The sequence below is a fragment of the Saccopteryx bilineata genome, chromosome 2, assembly GCF_036850765.1.
Source record: "Saccopteryx bilineata isolate mSacBil1 chromosome 2, mSacBil1_pri_phased_curated, whole genome shotgun sequence".
NCBI lineage: Eukaryota > Metazoa > Chordata > Mammalia > Chiroptera > Emballonuridae > Saccopteryx > Saccopteryx bilineata.
Genome location: NC_089491.1, coordinates 4,053,111 through 4,077,093, shown reverse-complemented (window position 1 = coordinate 4,077,093; position 23,983 = coordinate 4,053,111). Strand labels below are relative to the sequence as shown.

Sequence of the window (23,983 nt, the reverse complement as noted above, 5' to 3'; positions counted from 1 at the left end):
GGCGTCTGAGGCTTTGTCACTCGGAGAGAGGACCCTTGGGGTCTCCTGTCCCCCTGCCCCTTTCCCCCCAACCCGCGGGCCGAACCCCGCCGTTCCGGTCCCGCCCGCTGAGGTGGCGCCTTTTTTTTTTTTTTTTTTTTTTTTAGACAGGCAGCGGTTTGGCCACCTGGCAGAGCTGGTCGCCTAGCAACGGCGGGGTCCTTCCTGGCTCCTTGGCGCTTTGGGCCTGAGGGGAGAAAATCCGCCGCGGAGGGCGCTGGGGGGCCGGTGGTGGTGGTGGTGGCGGCGCGGGAGGCGGCAACCGGACGGCGACGCGGGATTGGCGCGCCCGGGGATCCGGCCGCGGCCTCGAACGGGAAATGAACACAGCCGACAAGGCCCGGGTGGGGCCCGCGGCCGACAGGCCGGCGCCGCTCGAGGAGGAGGAGGAGGAAGAGGAGGAGGAGCGGGGCGAGGCGGGCGGGAAGGAGCCGGCGGCGGACGCGACCCCCGGGCCCAGCGATGCGTTCCGCCTGCTGGTGACCCGGCGGGAGCCGGCCGTGAAGCTGCAGTATGCCGTGAGCGGCCTGGAGCCGCTGGCCTGGTCCGAGGACCACCGCGTGTCCGTGTCCACGGCCCGCAGCATCGCCGTCCTGGAGCTCATCTGCGACGTGCACAACCCGGGCCAGGACCTGGTGATCCACCGCACCTCCGTGCCCGCCCCGCTCAGCAGCTGCCTGCTCAAAGTAAGCCGTCCCGAGCCCTCCGGCCGCCGCGGCCCCGGTCCCCGTCCCCGGGGGCTCCCCTCTGAACACCCAGCGCTTAGGGTCGTCGTAGCGGACAAAGCAGACGCAAAACCGTGCAGCGGCTTGTGCCCAGCGTTCCGGACCACGCACCCCTCCTGACACACACACGTGCTTGTAAATATATGTGTGTATATGTGTATCTGTCGCCGGAGGTCCCCTCGGAGCCGGGGCTCCTTCGCCGCGGGTCTGGCGGGCCGCGGGCGCAGCCTCCTCCCCCGGGAGGTGCTTGCGGAGACTCCTCCCCCGGGTGGCCCGCCCCAGGCCGCCGGGCTGCCGCTGCTCCCATTGTCTGGGGCTGGCTCCCGTGTCCTGGCTGGCTGGCTGGCTGGCTGGCTTTGTTCACGGTGAAGCCCCCTCTTCCTCTCGCTCTTCTTTTTGCTCAGGAGGAGGAAAGTTCCTCCCTTTTCATTGTCTTTTAACTCTCCCAGCGACCTGAGGATGAGCGCGGCTCCTCGCCCTGGGCGGATGGGCGAGTCTCTTGGGAGCGTCTACTCCACGGTTTTGCTTTTAGTGGGTGAAAATCTTATCGGGGTGTGGAATGAAAAGTAAAGCCCCGGCAATAAACGCAGTTCTTTAAAACTTCCAAGTCCAAGGCCTTTGTGTAGATTGAGTGCTTTCAGCTTCATATAAACCAAGTTTGCCTTCAGTAGGTTAGGGTTTCCCAAGTTTTACCGTTGTAGTATCATTTTCAAGTTCACTTTTTTAAAGTAGGAAGTCGTAGCGTTCATTTTCATGGTTTAGAAGAAGTACTATATAAAAACGCGCTGTATGTATATGTGGTCTGTCAAAGTATATATTCACTCATTCAGCGTTATTTGAATGCCACTATGTATCAGCTAGGCATTGACTTAGGTTCTGGAAATAAAGCAGTGTGCAGCGCCAAGGCCCTGCCCTCAGGGTGCTTACATTGTCTAGCAAGTCATGAACAAATTCCAGTGTTCTATCAAGCGCTGTAGAGTTATGTATCTTCATACAGAGAAGATATTTAAGTGTCAGTGAACTTTAAAAAAAACAAAACAGCTCTCTCAACTCTGCACAGCCATTTTAAATGCAGGAAGCCCACACCACTTTTTAGGACACCTAATTCAAGCTTTAAACGGACAGCTTGGTGTTGAATTAGATTATTGGTAAACTTGTATGACTAAGCCCTCTAAGTTCTTCTTGGAGAAGATATGAACAAATTGGTTCAGTTATAAACAAACAGGTAGACAGGTGCTGATGATGCTGTGAAATTTAGAAACGGGCCCTGGCTGGATAGCTCAGTTGGTTGGTGCATCGGTCCGAAATGCAGAGCTTGCCGGTTCAGTCCCTGGTCAGGGCACAGGCAGGAACAGACTGATGTCCGTGTCTCTCCCTCTCTCTCCCTTCTGCTCTCTAAAATCAATAAGATAAACATTAAAAAAAATTTAGAAACACCGAAAGAGGGAGATACAAGGAAGGGGTTTCAAAAGGTGTATCCTCTGCTGAAAAAGAGCATACTATTTCTGAGGGTGTTCACATGTACATTAGCTAGAGAAAATGTTAAGTGCGTGTGCGTGAATACAGTAGAAATTTAACACTTTATCAGAGGGAATTTAAAGAAAGAATTGGGAGGGGAGGCACATGTGTCAGGTAAGGTGATCTGGTAGAGAATCTACAGCAGTCCTAAGAGAAGGTAGTGTTTGGGTTGGGTTGTAAGAGGAAGGAAGGAAATAGGGGAGGGAGGGAGGGAGGGAGGAAGAAAGGAAAGGGGAAGGGAAGGGAAGGGTCATCCAGGTGGCAGAAATAAGGTGTCCATCTCACGCACGTACATATTTAAGATGAGTGTGATTTACTCTTGTTGGTGTAATGATGGGTCCAACAGATAGGCTCAGGTTGCTATGCTAGAGAGTCAGAGAAAGTAAGGTGAGGCCATTGGGTAACAGTGGAGGTTAGTCTAAGGACGTTGGCTCCCATCTAGGAAACCCTAAGGAGCTGTTCAAGTTTTACTCACATGGATTGACCTGGGATGGTTCCGGAACATGACTCTGGCTGGACTACAGGCAAGAAGGTGATTGTTGGGGTCATTATAAAATAGAGGTTAAGAGATTGGGCTTTGGTCTGACCTGTGGTGGCGCAGTGGATAAAATGTCGACCTGGAACGCTGAGGTCACCAGTTCAAAACCCCGGGCTTGCCTGGTCAAGGCACATATGGGAGTTGATGCTTCCTGCTCCTATCCCCCTCCTCTCCCTCTAAAAATGGATAAATAAAAATTAAAAAAAAAAGAAAAGAAATGAGAGAAACATTAAAAACTAATCTTTCAAAAAAAAAAAAGAGATTGGGCTTTGGCACAAGATAATAGATAATAAAAGGAGATAATAAAACTAATCTTGTTTAGACTTTTTGGAAGAGTAAATGCATATGTGTATACTTATATATGTACACAAATATACACGTAAACACATACATTACTCAGTGAGCACAGTTTCTGGCACATTGTCAATGCTCAAGATAAAAAACATGATACAGACATATAAGTATGAAGGGATAAGGGTCTGGACTAATGCTGTAGTTGTGGATATGAAGATATCCATAATATTTTTTTTCTTTTTTTGTGACAGAGACAGAGTGAAGGACAGATAGGGACAGACAAGAAGGGAGAGAGATGAGAAGCATCAATTCTTCATTGCGGCACCTTAGTTGTTCATTGATTGCTTTCTCATATGTGCCTTGACGGGGGCTATAGCAGAACGAGTGACTCCTTGCTCAAGCCAGCGACCTTGGGCTTCAAGCCAGAAATGTTGGACTTTAAGCCAGAGACCATGGGGTCATGTCTGTGATCCCATGCTCAAGCTGGTGAGCCCGTGCCCAAGCTAGATGAGCTGTCACTAAAGCTGGCGACCTCGGAGTTTTGAACCTGGGTCCTCCGCATCCCAGTCCGACACTCTGTCCACTGTGCCACCGCCTGGTCAGATGATATCCATAGTATTCTGATAGAAATTTGATCCCATCATTGGTTCCACAACTGTCCAACAAGTATTAGGAAATCTTCCTATATCTCACTAATAATTGACAGAAAGCTCGCCTGGAATCAGCGTCACCTTCCCCTTCTGTACTGTTCATCAATCAGCAGTTTCAGTGGCCTAGGACTGCCTGCTGAGTGAAGCTGAATTGTCCCTAGAGACCCTTGGGAGAAATCTGACGAAATGGTAGGAATGTAAAAAAAAGTCTGTATCTGTACTTTGACGGCTCTACCCAGTGACCATCCCTGGGGTTGTAAATCTACGCAGTGCTGCCCTGCTTGCCTTTGCTCTAACGAAAGTGGATGGTATATAATTAAGTAGTTGGCTGGGGGCAGGCCTCTGGGAGCTAGATTCTTAAGTGGGATGTGCCTCGGCCCTCTGAGTGTTCCTTTTAATTTGTTTACTATTTTTGTGATATGGAGAGTTGGGTGGGGAAGGTGTAGTAGGGTTGTACAAACTTAATATATTAGAAATTACTACACAAAACCATATAGAATTTCTCAATTGTTCCAGATTCATGCTGCTCTCAGGAATTCTGACCCTGGCTGGGGTAGCTCAGTTGGCGAGAGCATCATCCCAACAGGCCAAGGTTGCAGGTTCAATCCCTGGTTAGGGCACAAAGAAGAATCAACCAATGAGTGCATAAATAACTGGAACAATTTGATCTCTCTCTGTGTCTCTCTCTTCCTCTCTCTCAAAAAAAACCCAACATTCTTCCTACAATGAGTGGGACCAAGACTTGCGTGAACTTCCTTTATTTTATCCTGTTCCATTTGGGTTACAAATTCTGGAAGTATACTTTTAGCTCTGTAGTAGCTTTTATTTATAGACATTTCCCTATTCTAATTTATTATGTTATCGGATTTGGTGATGAATTTTATATGTGCCCTTCACTTGGTGGACTTGAACTTGCGTTTTACATACTTTTATTAGGTCTCGTTAACATTTACTTACTCCGCAGAGCGTTCATAACCATCATCATAGCCAACGTTGATTGAGCGCTTATTAATGTAGGCTTTGCCTGAGTTGACTCTGTGAGACATGCAGTACTGTTCTTTCTTTGTAAGTGAGGAAATCAGGGCCAGAGGGTTACACAACTTGTGCAGCATCACAGAGCTGTTATGCGATAGAGCCAGGGTTTTCAGTAGTGCTGGGCTCCATTAGGACGGGTTACTTTCTTTCTTTTTTAACTTTTTCCTGTTGATACGAGAGAGAGAGAGAGAGAGAGAGAGAGAGAGAGAGAGAGAGAGAGAAGCACTAATTCCTTGTCTCACTTAGTTCCGTTTAGTTGTGCGCTCACTGATTGCTTCTCACGTGTGCCCTGGGGGTCGAACCTGTGACCTCTGGTGTGCCAGGATGTGCCTTGGTTTTATCCATGGAGCCGCCTAGCCAGGGCCCATTATGTCATGTTTTAAATTTTCTACCTATATAAAGCTTTGGGCTTTTATTAGCATTATTTTATTAATAGGCTAGAAAGCTGTCCCTATAATTGGAATTTCTGGTTTATACTACTTCTCCAACATGTCCATCAGTATATCCAAGATATTGCCCTAGTCCCTTTTTTAAATCAAGATATACCGCCTAAGACAGCATTCCAGAGTATTCTTTAGGATGACCCCCCCCCCCCGCAAAAAAAGGTTCTTTTTTTTTTTTTTTTTTTTAAGCGAGAGAGACAAGAAGGGAGAGGGATGAGAAGCATCAACTCGACATTGTGGCGTCTTAGTTGTTCATTGATTGCTTTCTCATATGTGCCTTGACTAGAGGGCTCTAGCCAAGCCAGTGACCCCTTGCTCAAGCCGGCAACCTTGGGCTCAAGCCAGCAACCTTGGGGTCATGTTTATGATCCCACACGTAAGCTGATGACCCTATGCTCAAGCCAGTGACCTCAGGGTTTTGAACCTGGGTCCTCAGCATGCCAGGTCTACACTCTATCCACTGTACCACCACCTGGTCAGGCAAAGGTTCTGTTTTTTTAAAGTTTGGATAACTAGTTAATATTAAGTCTATGGTAGCTCCCTAGCCAAGACATTTAATGTGTGCCTGTGACTCTTCGGGGGGAATTTAGGGTAGTAGTGTTCTGTCTTACACACTTTAGGAGAACTTAGTCATCCTATCTGTTGTTGGACAACTTTATAACTACCTTCATTTTATATGCTATGTATTATGTGGTCCAGCAGTTTCAGCAGGAAAAAGAGTAAGATTAGATTTTTTCAGTTAAACTATTTAATCACGTTTTTCTACCCTGTCCAGTTTGCAGACCAGCTTCTGTAAAAGGCGGTGGACACCAAAGGGATGGGAGACTGTGCTTCCCTTCTCTGTCACACTTCTCTAACACGGTCAGGACTTTCCTTGTTCTGTTGCAACGGAAACCATATTTGACTCGACCTCTGCTTTTTTTTTTCCTTCAGGCTTCCTGTCTATTAAGGCTCTGGACTACTTTCTTTTGGTCATTTATCTCTTCTTCCATCTTTAATATTCCTTAAGAATCTTTTTAAAGAGCTTGCCATCGTATGGCTAGGCACTGCTGATGACAAGCTTAGAAGAGGGAGCTGAGCTGAGGAGGCCTGGCAGGGTGGGTGGGACTTGACAGGAGGAAAGACATTCTGGGCAAGGCAGCTGGGAGGCCGGGCGGGGCTGTTCAGGGACAGCAGGTATTGGAGTGGACATTATTCTGTGAATGGTGGAAAGCGGCTGGGAATTGGCTTTCAGCATAATTTGTAAGTGAAATTTCAGGTAGAAAACCTAAATTTTGTGTTTGTATTGCAAAGGTTATTATAAAAATCCAAGTATCTAACTGTATCAAAGATGCATATTTTGGCCCTGGCCGGTTGGCTCAGTGGTAGAGCGTCGGCCTGGCGTGCAGAAGTCCTGGGTTTGATTCCCGGCCAGGGCACACAGGAGAAGCGCCCATCTGCCTCTCCACCCCTCCCCCTCTCCTTCCTCTCTGTCTCTCTCTTCCCCTCCCGCAGCCAAGGCTCCATTGGAGCAAAGATGGCCCAGGCGCTGGAGATGGCTCCTTGGCCTCTGCCTCAGGTGCTGGAGTGGCTCTGGTCACAACAGAGCATCACCCCCTGGTGGGCAGAGCATCGCCCCCTGGTGGGCGTGCCGAGTGGATCGGTTGGGCGCATGCCAGAGTCTGACTGTCTCTCCCCGTTTCCAGCTTCAGAAAAATACCAAAAAAAAAAAAAAAAAAAGCATATTTTCCTGAATTTTAACACCTTGTTTTGTGACCATTTCAGCTCAATGCTTTGTTGACTTAAGAGTCAAGTGCGTCTTTCATCCTTATGCTATGCCATTTCTAAGGAAAGGGGTGGGAATAATGATGTCATTTACCTGACCCCCCCTTTTTTTAATTGTTTTCTGAGTATATGCTCATTTAATTTTAGACATGTACTTGATCTTTCAAATACATGCCATGCCAAAATTAACGGATACAAAACTACTGTAGATATTAACGTGACTGAGTTAATAAACCCTAAGTAATCTATTTCCCAGGTGAAATACTTCTCTGATAGTTTTTATATCTCTTATTTTCAGGTTGGCTCAAAAGTAGAAGTCGCTCAGTGTAAGGAGAAGTTTGCCACCTCTAAAGACCCCACAGTCAGCCAGACTTTCATGTTGGATAGGGTGTTCAACCCCGAGGGGAAGGCTTTGCCACCGATGAGAGGATTCAAATACACTAGCTGGTCCCCTGTGGGTTGTGATGCCAACGGCAGGTGCCTCCTGGCAGCACTGACCATGGACAATCGTCTGACCATCCAGGCCAACCTCAACAGACTGCAGTGGGTCCAGCTGGTTGACCTGACCGAGATTTACGGAGAACGTCTTTATGAGACTGGCTACCGGCTCTCTAAAAACGAGGCCCCAGGAGGGAGCCTGGTGGACTTCGCCGAGTTCCAGAAGAGATACAGCATGCAGACCCCGGTCCGCATGGAGTGGTCGGGCATCTGCACCACCCAGCAGGTCAAGCACAACAACGAGTGCCGGGACGTGGGCAGCGTGCTGCTGGCGGTGCTCTTCGAGAATGGCAACATCGCCGTGTGGCAGTTCCAGCTGCCCGTCGTGGGCAAGGAGTCCATCTCTTCCTGCAACACGGTCGAGTCGGGAATCAGCTCCCCCAGCGTCTTGTTTTGGTGGGAATATGAGCACACCAACCGGAAAATGAGTGGCCTCATTGTGGGGAGTGCGTTCGGGCCTGTGAAGATCCTCCCTGTCAACCTCAAAGCAGTGAAAGGCTACTTCACGCTGCGGCAGCCCGTGGTCCTGTGGAAAGAGATGGACCAGCTGCCCGTGCACAGCATCAAGTGTGTCCCTCTCTACCACCCATACCAGAAGTGCAGCTGCAGCTTGGTGGTGGCCGCCAGAGGGCCCTACGTGTTCTGGTGCCTGCTGCTCATCTCCAAAGCGGGTCTGAACGTGCACAACTCCCACGTCACCGGCCTTCACTCCTTGCCGATCGTGTCCATGACCGCGGACAAGCAGAACGGGACGGTGTACACCTGCTCCAGCGACGGCAAGGTCAGGCAGCTGATCCCCATCTTCACAGATGTCGCGCTGAAATTTGAGCACCAGTTGATTAAACTCTCAGATGTGTTTGGCTCGGTGCGGACCCACGGGATAGCAGTGAGCCCCTGCGGGGCGTACTTGGCCGTCATCACCACCGAGGGCATGGTCAATGGCCTCCATCCCGTCAACAAGAACTACCAGGTCCAGTTCGTTACCCTCAAAACCTTCGAGGAGGCGGCGGCCCAGCTCCTGGAGTCGTCGGTTCAGAGCCTCTTCAAGCAGGTGGATCTGATCGACCTGGTACGCTGGAAGATTCTCAAGGACAAGCACATCCCTCCGTTTCTGCAAGAGGCCCTGGAGAGGAAGATCGAGAGCAGCGGAGCCGCCTACTTCTGGCGCTTCAAGCTGTTCCTCCTGAGGATTCTCTACCAGTCCATGCAGAAAACCCCGTCGGAAGCCATGTGGAAGCCCAACCAGGACGACTCAAAAATCCTGCTCGTCGACTCACCTGGGGCGGGCAATGCCGAGGAGGAACAGCAGGAGGAAGGCCCTTCCTCCAGACAGGTGATGAAGCCAGGCCCTCCGGACAGGAGCAAAGAGGGGGACCCAGATGACCCCACCGACGACTCGCTGGCCCAGTCTGGAGAAGTCGGAGGCCGCGAGCCGATGGAGGAGAAGCTCCTGGAGACCCAGGGGAAGATCGAAGCCGTGGAGATGCACCTGACCCGGGAGCACATGAAGCGCGTGCTCGGGGAGGTGTACCTGCACACGTGGATCACGGAGAACACCAGCATCCCCACCCGGGGCCTCTGCGACTTCCTGATGTCTGACGACGGCTGCGAGGACCGCACAGCACGGGTAGGCTGGCGAGCGGCGGGACCGCGGAGACCCTGTTTGAGGTCGCTGGTGGGCGCAGAGGGCGTGCTCGTGTCACTCAAAATAGTCCGCTTCGTCCTCCCAGTGGCCGTGAGTGATGCTCAGGGTTCGCCGGACGAGGCTTCCAGGCTCAGTCGAGCGGCAGGAGACTGTCCTCAGGAGAGCAGAAACCGAGCATGTGACCTAGTCGTTACTGTAAACCCTGAGGTCCTCAGCCTGGGCGCTGGTAGAGTTAGACCAGCCCTTCTCAGCCTTTTTTTTTTATTATTACTTTCCTCACCCCCAGAATTTTAGACATTTTTCCTAATTGTGGCTGCTCATGAAACTTTAATACCATCGATATGTTGTGTATTTGTTCATGTACTGCATGGATTTCTGTACTTGATATATAAAAAGGGTAAGAATTTTTTTGTACCCCGCTCCAAACCACTATTTGCCTGTGTGAGGGAATATCACCCCCATTGAGAGGAATGAGTTAGACTGGGCAGTGGCGGGGCATGCACGGCGAGGCTACCGAGAGCCGAGAGAAGCGGCCCTGCCAAGCCGGCTTCGTCACCATCAGGGGGTGGGGCCTGTCTGGAAAAGGGACAGGTGGTTGTCCCTGCCGTAAGGGGTCATAATCAGAACTCTTAAGGCCAAAAAGTGCCAGAAGGTAATGGCTTTAAATCTATTCTAAATGACATGCAGAGTAAGTAGGTAAGACACCCTTCAAAACTTCAGTGCGCTAGTTTTGGTGAAAGGCAGGCTGGGAGGATTCTCCCATTAGAGCTTTTATGGAAATGGATTAAAAATGGGTTAAAAGGACATGGTCTGCTGGTGAGAGAAGGTGGTTTTGAAGAGTGGGTGCATCCCAACAAAACAATGAGGTAGATCAGTGTTCCCAGACTGTCCCTGTTGAAGTCGTGTGACCCTCACACCAAAGCAGAGAAAGGGAAGCGGAAAGTGGGACGATGCCTCGGGCCCCCCCCCCCCGCTCCCCACTCCCACGGCGGGTTCTGCCCCCCCCTGCCTCCACCTCAGGGTCCAGACTGACTTGTCAGGGGTCTGAGGGCCATCAGGGGGAAAATATTATTTTTTAATCCAGATTACCTTTTTACTTTGTAAGCCTTTCTTTTTTTTAATAATTCTTGTCTGCATTGTTTTAGCAGACAAGAATATTTTTTTTCTTTTTTCTACAGACAGAAAGAGTCAGAGAAAGGGACAGACAGGAATGGAGAGAGATGAGAAGCATCAATCATTAGTTTTTTGTTGCAACACCTTAGTTCATTGATTGCTTTCTCATATGTGCCTTGACCACAGGCCTTCAGCAGACCAAGTGACCCCTTGCTCGAGCCAATGACCTTGGGTCCAAGCTGGTGAGCTTTGCTCAAGCCAGATGAGCCCGCGCTCAAGCTGGCGACCTTGGGGGTCTCGAACCTGGGTCCTCTGCATCCCAGTCCGATGCTCTATCCACTGCACCACTGCCTGGTCAGGTTGTAAGCCTTTCTTGAAGAATAGACATTTGCACGATTCTACCAAGTCAGTATTTCAGGAAATATTTTGCCCATAGAGATCATGCTTTTCCTTCTTCACATTAGAGCGTTGTAAGTAATAGCCAAATACTTTGTTTTCTAACAGAACTCTGAAGTCTTTGTTTCAGAAGCAACAGAAACAAGGCAAGTAACAAGATTGTAGTTTTCAGAACGGTTTTTCCTTCAGTGGCTACAGTTCACGCTGTTGTCACGGGTCCCTGATGAGTCGCTTTTACTCGGCCAGCTGAAGGTCTGGCCTGTTCGTTCCCAGCGCGGTGGAAATGCACGCCTCCTGTCTCGTGTACAGAGCTGCCTCACCGTCCATTTCACTTGTGTCAGGATGCCCGCACGCTACTGAAACGCGCGGACTGCTCTGTCGTCCTAGGTGCTGATTGGCCACATCTCAAAGAAGATGAACAAGCAGACTTTCCCCGAGCACTGCAGCCTGTGTAAGGAGATCTTGCCGTTCACCGATCGGAAGCAGGCGGTCTGTTCCAATGGCCACATTTGGCTCCGGTGAGTGGTTTGCAGTCAGACCCTGCTCTGGCACATCTTCCGTGCCGTGTGGCACAGAGACCAGAACGCCCGTCCGGAATGCACGGTGCCCGGGCACAAGGTGGGGGAAGAGCAAACCTGGAAGGCTTCCTGGCAGTCTGACAAAGCAGGACGCCCTTTCACAGCAGTTTTCTACTGCGCGATAGATACAGGAGTTTATTCTGGGAATACTGGTTTTCTTTGAAGTAGCATTACATTTTTTTTAATTACCGTTACAGAAGTAACGATACCTGTTACAGTGAGTGAAGTGTAAACGTGCTCATGTACTAGGTCGAAGTCCTCCTCCCCCTCTGCCCTCGGTCTCACTCCACGAGCGACCCTTAGTGTGTCCTTACTTTAGGGACAGAGCTGGTCACTCTCCTCCTCCTCCTCAAAGCCCTTTCATTGCCTGGCTTCCTGGACACAGTACTCCCTGCTTCTCTTCCTGCCTTGGGCCCTTCATTCTTAGTTCTGTCACTTCCTTGATGTCTGTCTCCGGGCCGACTTTCCTGTACGAGCCATAGCGCCGGCTGTGGTGGTGGCAGCAGCTGACGCCTCCTGCGCTCCATCAGCATGGCCGTCTCTGCACAGGACGCACGTCCTGGCTCCTGTGTTTTCACAGCGGCTGCACGGGGACACTGCGACCGTGTGCATTTCTGCAGGGGGGGAAACTGGCCCGGGGAGGTGACGCAGTTTGCTCGGAGTCACACCGGCGGTGGACAACAGAGCCGGAGCCTGGCTCCAGAGCTCCCAGGCGTAACCGCCACACCTTAGCCTCTGGAGTGGGCTCTCTGAGGAAAAGGACCCGTTTTTGCTGGTTCTGGTTAGTGCCAGAATAGTCCAGGCCATCTCTCCACAGAGACTGGGTGGGGCTCTCACACAGGTGTCCTCTTTCTGCCTGTGCACCCAAGTCTTGACTCAGAGAGACCTCACAGGGAACCTCCTCCTGCAACTTCTTTCCTCTGTGTTTCTCTGCTCCTTGGCGGCTCAACTTAAGAACTGTTATCTTTGGGGGACCCCCTGCTGACCCACCCCCACCGCTCCCCCTCCCCTGACGGGCTGGTCCTGGGAGGGGCTCCGTGAGCAGTCATTGGACGGAACGGGGCCTGCTGACGTGTTCCTGTTTCTCCCTGTCCCAGCGTGAGGTTTTCTCACTGCACCGTCCGCGTCTTACAGGTAGTGCTGGGACCTGACCTTAGAAATCTCTAGCGAGTGTAACGTTTAGTGTAACAGGTAGTCGGTTTTTCTTTAACATAGCAGATGTTCCTGGTACAGACGGGGACAGACCGTCCTCTCCCCCAGTGCTGGGAGCCTGCGGAGGGGACGGGGACGCTGCAGGGACCGTCTGCACTAGAAGCCGGTGGCTCGCGCCCTGTCCCCTGGCGCAGACGCTACCCCTGCCCCCAGGGGGTGGCACGGTCTAGCCAGCCGCAGAGGGAGACACGTCGCCGTGACGGGAACAGTTTCTGCCCTTTGCGTGGTTGACGGAGTTCCTCTCCAGGTGTTGGCAGAACTGACGACGTCCCATCTTCCCTCTCTCAGGTGCTTTTTGACCTACCAGTCCTGCCAGAGCCTGATCTACAGGCGGTGTCTGCTCCACGACAGCATCGCCCGCCACCCGGCTCCCGAAGGTGAGTGAGGCGGCGGGCCCGCGCAGACCCGTGCGGCTGGGGCGGCTCACGCTGCTCTCCAGAGGGTGACCGTGAAGCCACAGCTAAGCAAAAAGCGGTGACCGTAGTAGGTCACGTTCAAGTCTGCGTCACATTTCAGTACATGAGCTTGCTGTTCTGTCACTGCAAGTTCTTCATTCAAAAAATGCCCAGTGTGGTTTCACCCAACACATTTAGATGACACGGGAGTGAAACCCGTGAACGGAGGCGTGCCGGCACAGGACGCGCGCGTTGCCACAACCAGGCTTTACTCTGGTTGGGCTGGACCCTCTTCCGGTGGCCCCAGGGACAAAGCTCACATTCTGAGATAACTCATGGAAATAAGATTATAGATGTGGGCAAGGAATTAGTGATGTAAATAGCCACGTGAATATCAGTGTATGACCTGAGGCTCTTTAACATCCCTTAAGCAAATGAGCGGCAGACAACTGTATACACGTTCTGGGGGAAATGGTCTCAGTGAGGTAAAACAGCATTCCGGCCCTGGCTGATTGGCTCAGTGGTAGAGCGAGGGCCTGGCGTGCAGGAGTCCCGGGTTCGATTCCTGGCCAAGGCACACAGGAGAAGCGCCCATCTGCTTCTCCACCCCTCCCCCTCTCCTTCCTCTCTGTCTCTCTCTTCCCCTCCTGCAGCCGAGGCTCCATTGGAGCAAAAGTTGGCCCGGGCGCTGAGGATGGCTCTGTGGCCTCTGCCTCAGGCGCTAGAGTGGCTCTGATTGCAGCAGAGCGATGCCCCAAGATGGGCAGAGCATCGCTCCCTGGTGGGCATGCTGGGTGGATCCCAGTCAGGCGCATGCGGGAGTCTGTCTGACTGCCTCCCGTTTCCAGCTTCGGAAAAATACAAAAAACAAAACAAAACAAAAAAAACCCAAAAAACAAAAAACAAAGCATTCCACGCAAAACCACGCCCTTGTGCTTGGTCCTCTCCTAACTGGCTGAAGCGCTCCATCTCTGGGAAGTCGGTGTGTGGGCAGCTTGTGTTCTCACTTTCCATGACAGATAGTGCCATCATATACAAGAGTAGAGGAGAGAGTTTAATAAACCCTTAACGTGTCCATCAGACAACAGCCAGAACTGCTGACTGACAGCCTTTTGTATCTCAGCCGGGGTCCCTGAGCCCCCTCCCTCTTCTTAGAGGGTTATTTTGAAACAAATTTGGGGGAATTGATAAACACCCACTGAAAATTAGTATACTATTTCAGCAGAAACTCAGGGAGAGAGTGAAAGAAATGTAAAATCAGACACCACTGCCAGTTGACTGAGTTGAGTCGTGCCCTCTCTGGGGAAGGACACCTGCGCTCTGGGCAGAGGCGGCATTCAGACTGTGGTGTCAGAGGGGAGGGGGCCGGGGGCAGGGCGGTGTGGGGGGGTGTCGGGGGGGTGGGGGGCAGAGAGCAGCCCCAATGTAGCCAGGTTTTTCTTTCTTTTACTGTTACTGTACATTTATAAGAGAGTACTTTAACATTAACAATGTATGAGTGATATACAGTCTGAAAAAAATATCACCCTTTAAATCAGAGGTAGTCAACCTTTTTATACCTACCGCCCCCTTCTGTATCTCTGTTAGTAGTAAAATTTTCTAGCCGCCCACTGGTTCCACAGTAATGGTGATTTATAAAGTAGAGAAGTAACTTTACTTTATAAAATTTATAAAGCAGAGTTACAGCAAGTTAAAGCATATAATAATAATTACCAAGTACTTTATGTCGATTTTCACTGTTTGGCAGAATAAATCTTTTTTTTTTTCTGAAGCTGGAAACGGGGAGAGACAGTCATACAGACTCCCACATGCGCCCGACCGGGATCCACCCGGCACGCCCACCAGGGGGCGATGCTCTGCCCCTCCGGGGCGTCGCTCTGTTGCGACCAGAGCCACTCTAGCACCTGGGGCAGAGGCCAAGGAGCCTTCCCCAGCGCCTGGGCCATCTTTGCTCCAATGGAGCCTCGCTGAGGGAGGGGAAGAGAGAGACAGAGAGGAAGGAGAGGGGGAGGGGTGGAGAAGCAGATGGGCACTTCTCCTGTGTGCCCTGGCCGGGAATCGAACCCGGGACTTCCGCACGCCAGGCTGGCGCTGTACCACTGAGCCAACCGGCCAGGGCCTGGCAGAATAAATCTTTATAAAACAACTTACTATAGTTAAATCTTTTTATTTATACTTTGGTTGCTCCACTACTGCCCACCATGAAAGCTGGAATGCCCACTGGTGGGCGGTAGGGACCACGTTGACTTCTACTGGTTTAAATGGAGTAAATTCAGCTCTGAAACACTCATTCAGGAACCGTGTCTTCCTGTTCCGTCCCCCACTTAGCTGTGGGGCCTCGGGTTTATTTAGCCCAGCCCTGCTTAGAATGCTGGGGCGGGTGCTTTGTCCAGGACACAGCTGGGACCAGAGTGCCCGTCTCCTGACACCGCAGTAGGGTCACAGCCCCTCGCACGTGACCTCCCTTCCCAGAGCCTGCGCTCAGCACTGTCTTCCTTTTGCAGATCCTGACTGGATTAAGAGGTTACTGCAAAGCCCTTGCCCTTTCTGCGACTCTCCTGTCTTCTGAGTGTCCCTGGGAGAAGTGGACAGGCGTGCGATCTGCTCGGGACCACGCTCTCGCCTGGGAGCCGGGCGCACGGAGGCCTGGCCTGCACGTGAAGAGGTGCTCTTCGTGATGACGGGCCGGGAATCCCCTCCAAACAGCACCCTCTGTCTCCAGGGGCGGGAGGGCGCCTGAACGTGACTGAGTGCAGAGAGCTGAGTCGTTTTGGATGAAACTCCGCCCTCCCCTCCCTTAACCGTGAGGAACACTTCTATTTCAAGTGACTCAAGCAGTTTGAACAAACGCCCTATCATTTCTAGGAACAGAAGGATTTCTTCTAGAGACTTTGGATAAGGATCTCGCAAGCTGAGTTAGAATATAACCCTAACCTTGTTGGAACTGCCTTGTGGCTCCCGAGAGCCGCCCGGCCTGGTACGTGGTGTTCGCTGCACCAGCAGGCGTCGTGTCAGCACCTGCGGACCTGCTAGTTTGTTCTCAACAGAAAACTGCAGAACTGTACCCCGCCAATTCCTGTTTGAAAGCATTTTCCTAAAACTATATATTTTTAAGAGGTTGAAGCCAAGACTAAAATGTGTTTTAATGTGTCAAAACGCCCGGTGACTCTTGTAAGTTAATGATTGTGACTTATTTTTAATGATCTCCAGTGTCCTCCGACTTCCTGCCCTAACTCCTCAGTCTGCACGAGGAGCGTTCCAGGTCGCCCAGGGCACAACCCTGCTTCAGACTGAGCTGCGACAACCCTCGGGAGGTATTTATACACAGAAGAAAAAGAGTATTTTCTCCTTTCAGTATTAAAGCTTTGAGTGTTTCTAAGGTTGGCATTTTCAGGTGTTTCCTTTTGTCCGGTAGAGGCGTGTGCAGTCTGCCTGGCAGAGACTTCCTGGCCGGGGGCGGTCGGACGTGCGGATGCCGTGCTCGGATGCCCGGGCTCTGACGCTCGTGCTCTGATGCCCGTGCTCTGCGCTGCGGGGGCCTCGGCCCAGGCCCGGAGCCCAGGCCGCCTCTCTCCACGGGGTCCTTGGTGTTGTAACACAGGCAGCTTGTGGGCTGCTCAGAGATGTGAGATGTTAATTGGTCTTAAGACCCAAAATAAAAAATAGCCATTCTGGACTTGCGGTGTTCTTGGGTTTTTACAGGAAGTACCCCGGGATTGGTGCTCATCAGACTGTCCCACGCGCAGCTTGAAGTGGGGCAGACTTCGGGAGGCGGGATGGAGCATACCAGACGGGGAACCCCGGCTCTGCTTGCCGCTGCGTTTCCTGTTTTTATTTTGTATCCTTAGTGGAAGGCTGTGGCCTCCCTTCAGAAACACCTGCTATTTGGGTAACTGTAGCAAGCGTCCCGGGGACTTGCAGTCAGTCTGGCCCCGGGCCTCCTTCCTCGTTCCTCTGGGCCGGGAGGCTCTGCCCAGCGCTGGACTTCGAGGTGTCTTTTGTTTCCTAGTCAAAATTTCGTTCTGTCTCTAATCTCAGATTATGTATTTGCCGGAGTCTTCTGCTTATCTTTCTCATTTTTGTGGGAACTTAAAGAGTGTTGATGCAGACTGTAGGGCCAGCGTGTTAAGTTGATTTTCAGGAAAGGGAACCAGTCGGTATTCAGATCACGAGCAACCCGTGTGGGAGCTGCGTGGCTCGCCGCAGCACAGAGGCGACTAGCGGGCGGGACCGGGGGCGGGACCGGGGGCGGGAGGCCCCGGCATAGTCGTCAGGCGCTCTGCTTCCCCTCTGTCAGTGCTCCTGCTCAGGGAGGCGGGCGGCTCGTCCTTGGGCGGAACCAGGGCTGCTGCCCATGAACACTGAGCTTCAGTTGTCATTTAAGCACATGTGCGTTTGGGGGGAAGCGAACTCTTTGAAGTTAACTGAAGCTCCCCCACGTTACGTGCCCCTGTGTCGGGAGAATCATGGCCACCCTGTCACTAGAACGTGGCTTCTCTCCATGGGGCTGAGCCAGTGGGATGCTCACGGCTCTGAAACCCAACGCCTCGGCCCAAACTCCTGCCCCCACATGGGAGGCCTCCCCCTTTCCTGACGCCCGCTGGCCTGGCAGAAGGAGGACATTCTGAGTTCAGGGCAACGTCACAGTACAGTGCACGTCTCAGTGTCGCCGAGGGCCAGCACACCTGTGGCACCTTGGAAATGTGTGAGGACACCAGGAATACTCAGACCCACTGCCTCCTGGCTGGAAGTCAGAGTAACCTCTGTACCTTCCTGAATATGACCTGTCTGTCCAGTGGTCTCAGCTGTCACTGTGCTGACCTCAGGAGGGCTGATGGGGTGACCCTGCACGGCGGTGTGGGGACACAGTTTACACAGGTCAACCTTTTCAGCTATGACCCTGTTGCATTTTGGCAGGCTGATGTCCACAGCTGTATCTCATTTTCTCTGCCTGGGCTTAATTGGTTCCTATTACTCTAGATGAGGAATTGATAGCTTGTTATGCTTGATATTTATTCTGAAATGCTTGTGGATCCAACACCCAGATTTCAAGCAAGCTGTACCTACCGTTGTATCTGATGATTGATGCTTCTCATTCTCCGTTCCTGTCTATCCCTCTCTCTGACTCTCTCTCTGTCACTGTAAAAAAAAGAAAAAGAATGTTAAAGGTTAAGTATTAAAATACATTCTGTCGTGATCGTCCTGGTATCAGATTAAATTCAGAAGAAACAGAAGCTTGGTGCTCCATAAAGGGCCGCCATGTGGTCTGTGCCCACCCCCTGCAGCCGTTAGACTGGTTTGGAGTCCAGTGAATTCCGTGGTGTGGGGAGGAGCCCGGGAATGAGCATCCCTGGTCAGTTTCCCCAGAGCCCGGCCCCTCCGAGGGCCTCCTGACAGCCAGTCCCGTAGTTCTCTCCGCTGGAGGACACGCTCACAGCTAACAGGTTTCGTGTTGAAAAGAAAAAGAGATGAGTGTAGAACTTATAAAAGCTAACTTTCCTTTCTAAAGGTAATAGTGTTCGTTTACTTGGTAAACTGTGTCTGGTTCCCTTCAAAACTGTTTGCGAGAGCGCTCACTCTGGGCTGGACTTTGGGGCTAGAGCGGCGATTTTCAACCTTGACCCTCTCATGGCACATGTAAACCTACTGAAATTTGGTTTTGGTGGCACACTGAAAACTGGGTGTTCTTTCGATTCCTTCTCACCAGACAGCTGTTGTGTTGGCTGTTGTTGTTTTTCATTTGACAGTCGAAGGGAAAAGAGGTCAATGCCCCCTAAATAGTCAGGTACTGCGTGTTTTATTTTTTTTTATATATTTTTTTAAATTTTATTTTATTTATTTATTTTTTTTTTTTTCATTTTTCTGAAGCTGGAAACGGGGAGAGACAGACAGACTCCCGCATGCGCCCGACCGGGATCCACCCGGCACACCCACCATGGGGCGACGCTCTGCCCACCAGGGGGCGATGCTCTGCTCATCCTGGGCGTCGCCATATTGCGACCAGAGCCACTCTAGCGCCTGAGGCAGAGGCCACAGAGCCATCCCCAGTGCCCGGGCCATCTTTGCTCCAATGGAGCCTTGGCTGCGGGAGGGGAAGAGAGAGACAGAGAGGAAAGTGCGGCGGAGGGGTGGAGAAGCAAATGGGCGCTTCTCCTGTGTGCCCTGGCCGGGAATCGAACCTGGGTCCTCCGCACGCCAGGCCGACGCTCTACCGCTGAGCCAACCGGCCAGGGCTTTAAATTTTATTTTTATTTATTCATTTTAGAGAGGAGAGAGAGAGAGACAGAGAGGAGAGAGAGACAGGGGGAGGAGCTGGAAGCATCAACTCCCATATGTGCCTTGACCAGGCAAGCCCAGGGTTTCGAACCGGCGACCTCAGCATTTCCAGGTCGACGCTTTATCCACTGCACCACCACAGGTCAGGCGGTACTGAGTGTTTTAAAAGCTCTTGGGGCACGCTGGGCTAGAGGAGGCTGGATTTTAGCTCGTTGCCCCCACTGCCCTCCCAAAGCAATACTATCCTGGACAAGCAAAAGTTGTGATTCAAGCTAAGCTGAATGGGTTACCTTCAAAGTCAGGAGGCCCAAATTCTTTTTAAGGGAAAGGTGTATTCTGCCCTTTTTTCCTTTCAGAGATTGGGCAACACAAAAGCAAGACCAATCAATGGGCCTGTGCACTGTGCGCCCTCCGGACTGCCCCGGGCCTTCACGGGCTGGTGGCCGCTGGGGAACGTGTCCTTGGGCTCTTCGACCGCCTTTCTGGGAGGGGTGCTGTCAGCTGGGCCGTGAGGCTGCAGGGCCTCCGGTGCCTGACCTTTCCCCTCAGGGTCTGACCCGCAGGAATCGTTCTCGTTTCTGTTTGTAGTGGAAGTAGCCGTTGGCAGCTCTAAGCAGAGTTTTAGACTTTATCTCAGGTCTCAGAGCTATTCCATTTCAACCGTTCTTTCGTGAAGCAAAAAGAGGCCACCACGGTGGCTAACGTGATGTCCACCACTCAGACTGATGACAGCGCATGAGAAGTGTGGCCGTCCTTGGATGGAGTCAAGTTTACGAAGCACGGAGTTGCGTCTAGCACTCTAAAGCAGTGGTTTTCAACCACTGGTCCACAGGCATGTTCGCGGAGGTTTTGTGCCAGTCCGCGAAAGAGTTAACCACCCTGGTGTTGTGTGAGGATCATAGACCCAGCGATCTTGGTCGCATTCGATACTCAGACTGATTTCTGCCTTAGTAGAAGTAGTTCTCCCATTTTCACCGGTCCCCAAGTGTAAAACGGTTGACAATCACTGTTCTGAAGTCCTGCAGCCTCCCCACCCTGAGGAAACAGCAGGTGCTTGGGGGCGGAGTGCTCACTCCCAGGGCACGGGCCAGCCAGGGCCAGCACTGCTCGCTAGGCTGGGTCCGCTAGCCTTCCACAAGCACGCACAGTTTGTCTACAGACAGGGCTGATTCTGGACACTGGGAGTGAGGTCAACAGATTTAACCAGAAATTGACTAAAAACGTCCTGTGCAGAAGTCAGTCCTTTTGTGATAGGAGCATCTCTCTCTCCCCAGTATTTATCCAGGCAGGTGACTCGCCTGTCTTACTTACCTCGCATTCCCTGAGCTATTGCCGTGCTCTGGTGGGCAGAGTTGAGGCACACTCGGAGGCCTGAGTCCGTGGGTGTGTTGGGAGCAGTATCGCCTGGATGACCAACACGTGTTTCACGTGTTTATTTGTTCATTGCAGGCTGGGGAGGGGGGGGGTCTCACGTGGCCAAAGTGCAGGTCCTGGCTCTCCACTCAACGCCGTCAGCGGGAGGGCTACCCTGCAGAATGCTCAGTGTCGTGTGTGCTTAGGTGAAAAGGCTTATTACCCCAGTGCCGTGAAATACTGTTCCTGTCCTAGGAAGAGCCCGCAAACGAAGTCACACTGGATGAGGTGAGAGGCGGGTGGCCTGGAGGCATTTCCTACAGCCTCTGTTTGACCCTGGGCCAGCGGACTGGACTGGTGGGGTTGGCGTGGTTGGTTCGGGTCTGGGTACAGACGCAGAATGCAATGCAATAACCAGTTCTGTCTTTTTCAAGACTTGGACTCAGCCCTGGCCGGTTGGCTCAGTGGTAGAGCGTCGGCCTGGCATGCAGGAGTCCCGGGTTCGATTCCCGGCCAGGGCACACAGGAGAAGCGCCCATCTGCTTCTCCACCCCTCCCCCTCTCCTTCCTCTCTGTCTCTCTCTTCCCCTCCTACAGCCGAGGCTCCATTGGAGCAAAGTTGGCCCGGACGCTGAGGATGGCTCTGTGGCCTCTGCCTCAGGTGCTAGAATGGCTCCAGTTGAAATGGAGCAACGGCCCAGATGAGCAGAGCATCGCCCCCTGGTGGTGTGCCGGGTGGATCCTGGTCGGGCGCATGCGGGAGTCTGTCTGACTGCCTCCCCGTTTCCAACTTCAGAAAAATACAAAAGAAAAAAAAAAGACTTGGACTCAGATTGGTGCTCTAATGTCTGAAAGGAAAGCGAATCTCAAACTTGTTTATAAACGAAGACTGTATGGGAATAGAGGTCTGTGCTGTGTGTGCTGGTGTCTGCTTTGCCCACTGCCTGTGCTAATCCTTGTGCTCGGCTCTGAACTTTTTTGTATGTTGACATACGACATTTTTTGAAATAAAAAGAACTGGCATCTAAAAACTCCAGGTGATAAGAAGGAGGTGGTCTTTTACTTTTCTGCTGTCTGACTGGGTGATGTGTTGAGACTTTCGTGTTTAAATGAGAACTTGAAGAATGACAACACGTTTTGCTTGGACTGCACACACCCCCATCCAGAAACATTGGCAGCTCCTCCCCGTACACGTGTGCGTGGTGTTCAGTGTTAGGTTGTGAGCGCCCCCGAGGGCAGGGCCGCCGGTCGCCAGGTGGTGCTTCCGGCAGCACCCGACGCCAGGCGCCCTGCACAGGGGAGGTGCTCCTCAGATGCAGAGGGCGTGACCGACTTCCTACTGCCCTTGAGGTGCAGCGTGGCCCCCTCTTTCCAGTGCACTCAAAACTGCAGAGAACTCGTGACCAGAGAGGGTCCGTTCTTCCTTGGGCTTGGACGGAGCTTCTCGGGCTGAACCAGACCGTGTCGTACCCTGAGCGTAGCCATCCCTTCCCGAAGGTCCTGCGCCAGCGTCCTGAGCGTGTGTCTCGTACTAGGGCAGAGGGTTACGGGGAAGGGAGTTGGGGAGGATTACTGAGAAAACGCAATGGGGCCCCTGGAGAGTGTTTGTCCGTGTACCACCCGTGCGGCATCTTATTTAGTTAATACTGAAGAAGGCGTCACAGACCCTCTGTTTCTTTACCAGTTAGCGGGCTGGCCAACTGTCCAGTTCATGAAAGACCACTGGTTTTCAGCTTGTTCCCACTCCGGAGCCCCCTCAGTGGCCCGCACAATTTGGTCCCGGATCCTGGGGAGTGGCTGAGACGCACGGCAGCTCTGTGAGTGGGAGGTGACCCGAGGGGCTGTGCTGTGTGTGCAGAGCCACTAGTATTTTATCCTGGCCTATTTTCTATCAAGTGAGTAACAGAATCGTTCGTGTGCATATCTCCTCGAGTCCCTCGGACTGTGGCGAAGCTTTAGAAACCTCCCTAGGCCCGGCCGGCAGCCGCAGGACACGAGCAGAGCAGGGCCCGTGTCCGCCCGGCCGTGCCTGCCTGCGAGAAAGGCCGTGGGTGGCCACCTCGGCACCCCGCCTGTCCGTCTGTGGTTTACCCTAGACGACGTGGGGGTGGGAGCGGGAAAGATGAACAGCTCCGGTGGAGTGTTAGACCAGTGGCGTTCAACCTTTGTACACCGGGGCCCAGGGAAAGCAGAATTGTATCGGGACTGCCGAGGCAGAAGCCGCCCTGAGCATAAGCAAAACCAACTGAGGTCACTGGATCTAGACTCTTCATACAACATCCGGGTGGTTAACTCTTTCATGGACTGGCGTGACATTTCTGGCGGCTGGTGCACAGACTGGCTCTAGGAAAACACTGTGTGAGGCCACGTAAGGTTAATGTCGGTTCCACATGGCACCTGGTGAGTGCTTAACCCAAGTCCTGAGTGCAGGAATTTCATGATAAACATGAAACACAGACCAGGACTCCTCCTCAGAACAGCCAGAAAAGCTAGACGAACACCACACAGGGTAAATAAAGTGAAAACACACCGAAACATATCATAGGACTGCTGAGAATCAAAAACAAGAAATTTCGAGTTGCCAAAGAAGAAAGACCAGGCCCCTCCCGAGGAGTTAGTGGGAGGACCGGAGCCGACTTCTCTATGGAAACCCTGGGAGCAGGGTGGGCTGGGAGGCACCCTGGGGAAACCTGACCCAGGACTCTGAACTCGGCAAGACGCCTGTTCAGAATGAAAGCGGAGGCGTTGTCAGACCAACCGAAATGGACGACAGCGTCAGACCAGCGCAGGGGGGTGTGGTAAAGGCCCCGCCAGGTGGGAGGCAACTCAGAGAAGCCACGGGAACACGGGGCCCGAGAAAGGCCGGACCGGCAGGGAAGGCCACGACGACGGAGAATGGCGCAGGACCCCGCGTCCGGAGTCCTCTCCGCGCTCACCTCGTCCAGAAATGGGTAAAACCACCGATCCGACTCAGCCCCGACATGTAAGGCTCTCTCCCGGTGACCACCCACAGAGGAGGAACAGTCTGTGGAGCTAAGAGCGCGGGGAAACAAGCGTTTATAAAATAATCCAGAAGGGAAAGAGAGGAGAAATGAACACCAAATAGAAAGGGGGAAATGAAAAGCAAATAGTGAGACGATGCCCTCACACCCCAAAAGGACAGTAACGGCACGAACTGTAAGTGAACAAACCCAGTCCGAGCAGAGGTGGTCAGACGGCTCTGAAAGCCACCCGTCGTTTATACAGGATGAGTAGAACGCAGAATGGTTCAGAAAGAGGTCAAGGCGGGCCACTGTGGGCCCACGAGCCATTCACGGCGCCCGACCTTCGTGCCACCACGGCCCCGTCTCTTCGGCATGCGTCCTAAACCCAGCCTACAGTCACCTTGTTTGAAACTGTCCCCGCGTCCTAAACCTAGCCTACACTGTCACCTTGTTTGAAACTGTCCCCGCGTCCTAAACCCAGCCTACACTGTCACCTTGTCTGAAACTGTCCCCCGTCGTAAACCCAG

General features: G+C 52.4%; 1 protein-coding gene across 1 annotated transcript; it reads left to right on the top strand.

The window, feature by feature from the left end:
* Positions 1–132: 132 nt before the first annotated feature.
* Positions 133–16,517, top strand: GTF3C4 (general transcription factor IIIC subunit 4). Its single transcript, XM_066255876.1, has 5 exons — positions 133–725; positions 7,305–9,131; positions 11,046–11,176; positions 12,737–12,825; positions 15,348–16,517. The coding sequence occupies exons 1-5, from the start codon at positions 360–362 to the stop codon at positions 15,410–15,412; spliced, it is 2,478 nt and encodes an 825-aa protein (XP_066111973.1). The 5' UTR covers positions 133–359; the 3' UTR covers positions 15,413–16,517.
* Positions 16,518–23,983: the final 7,466 nt, after the last annotated feature.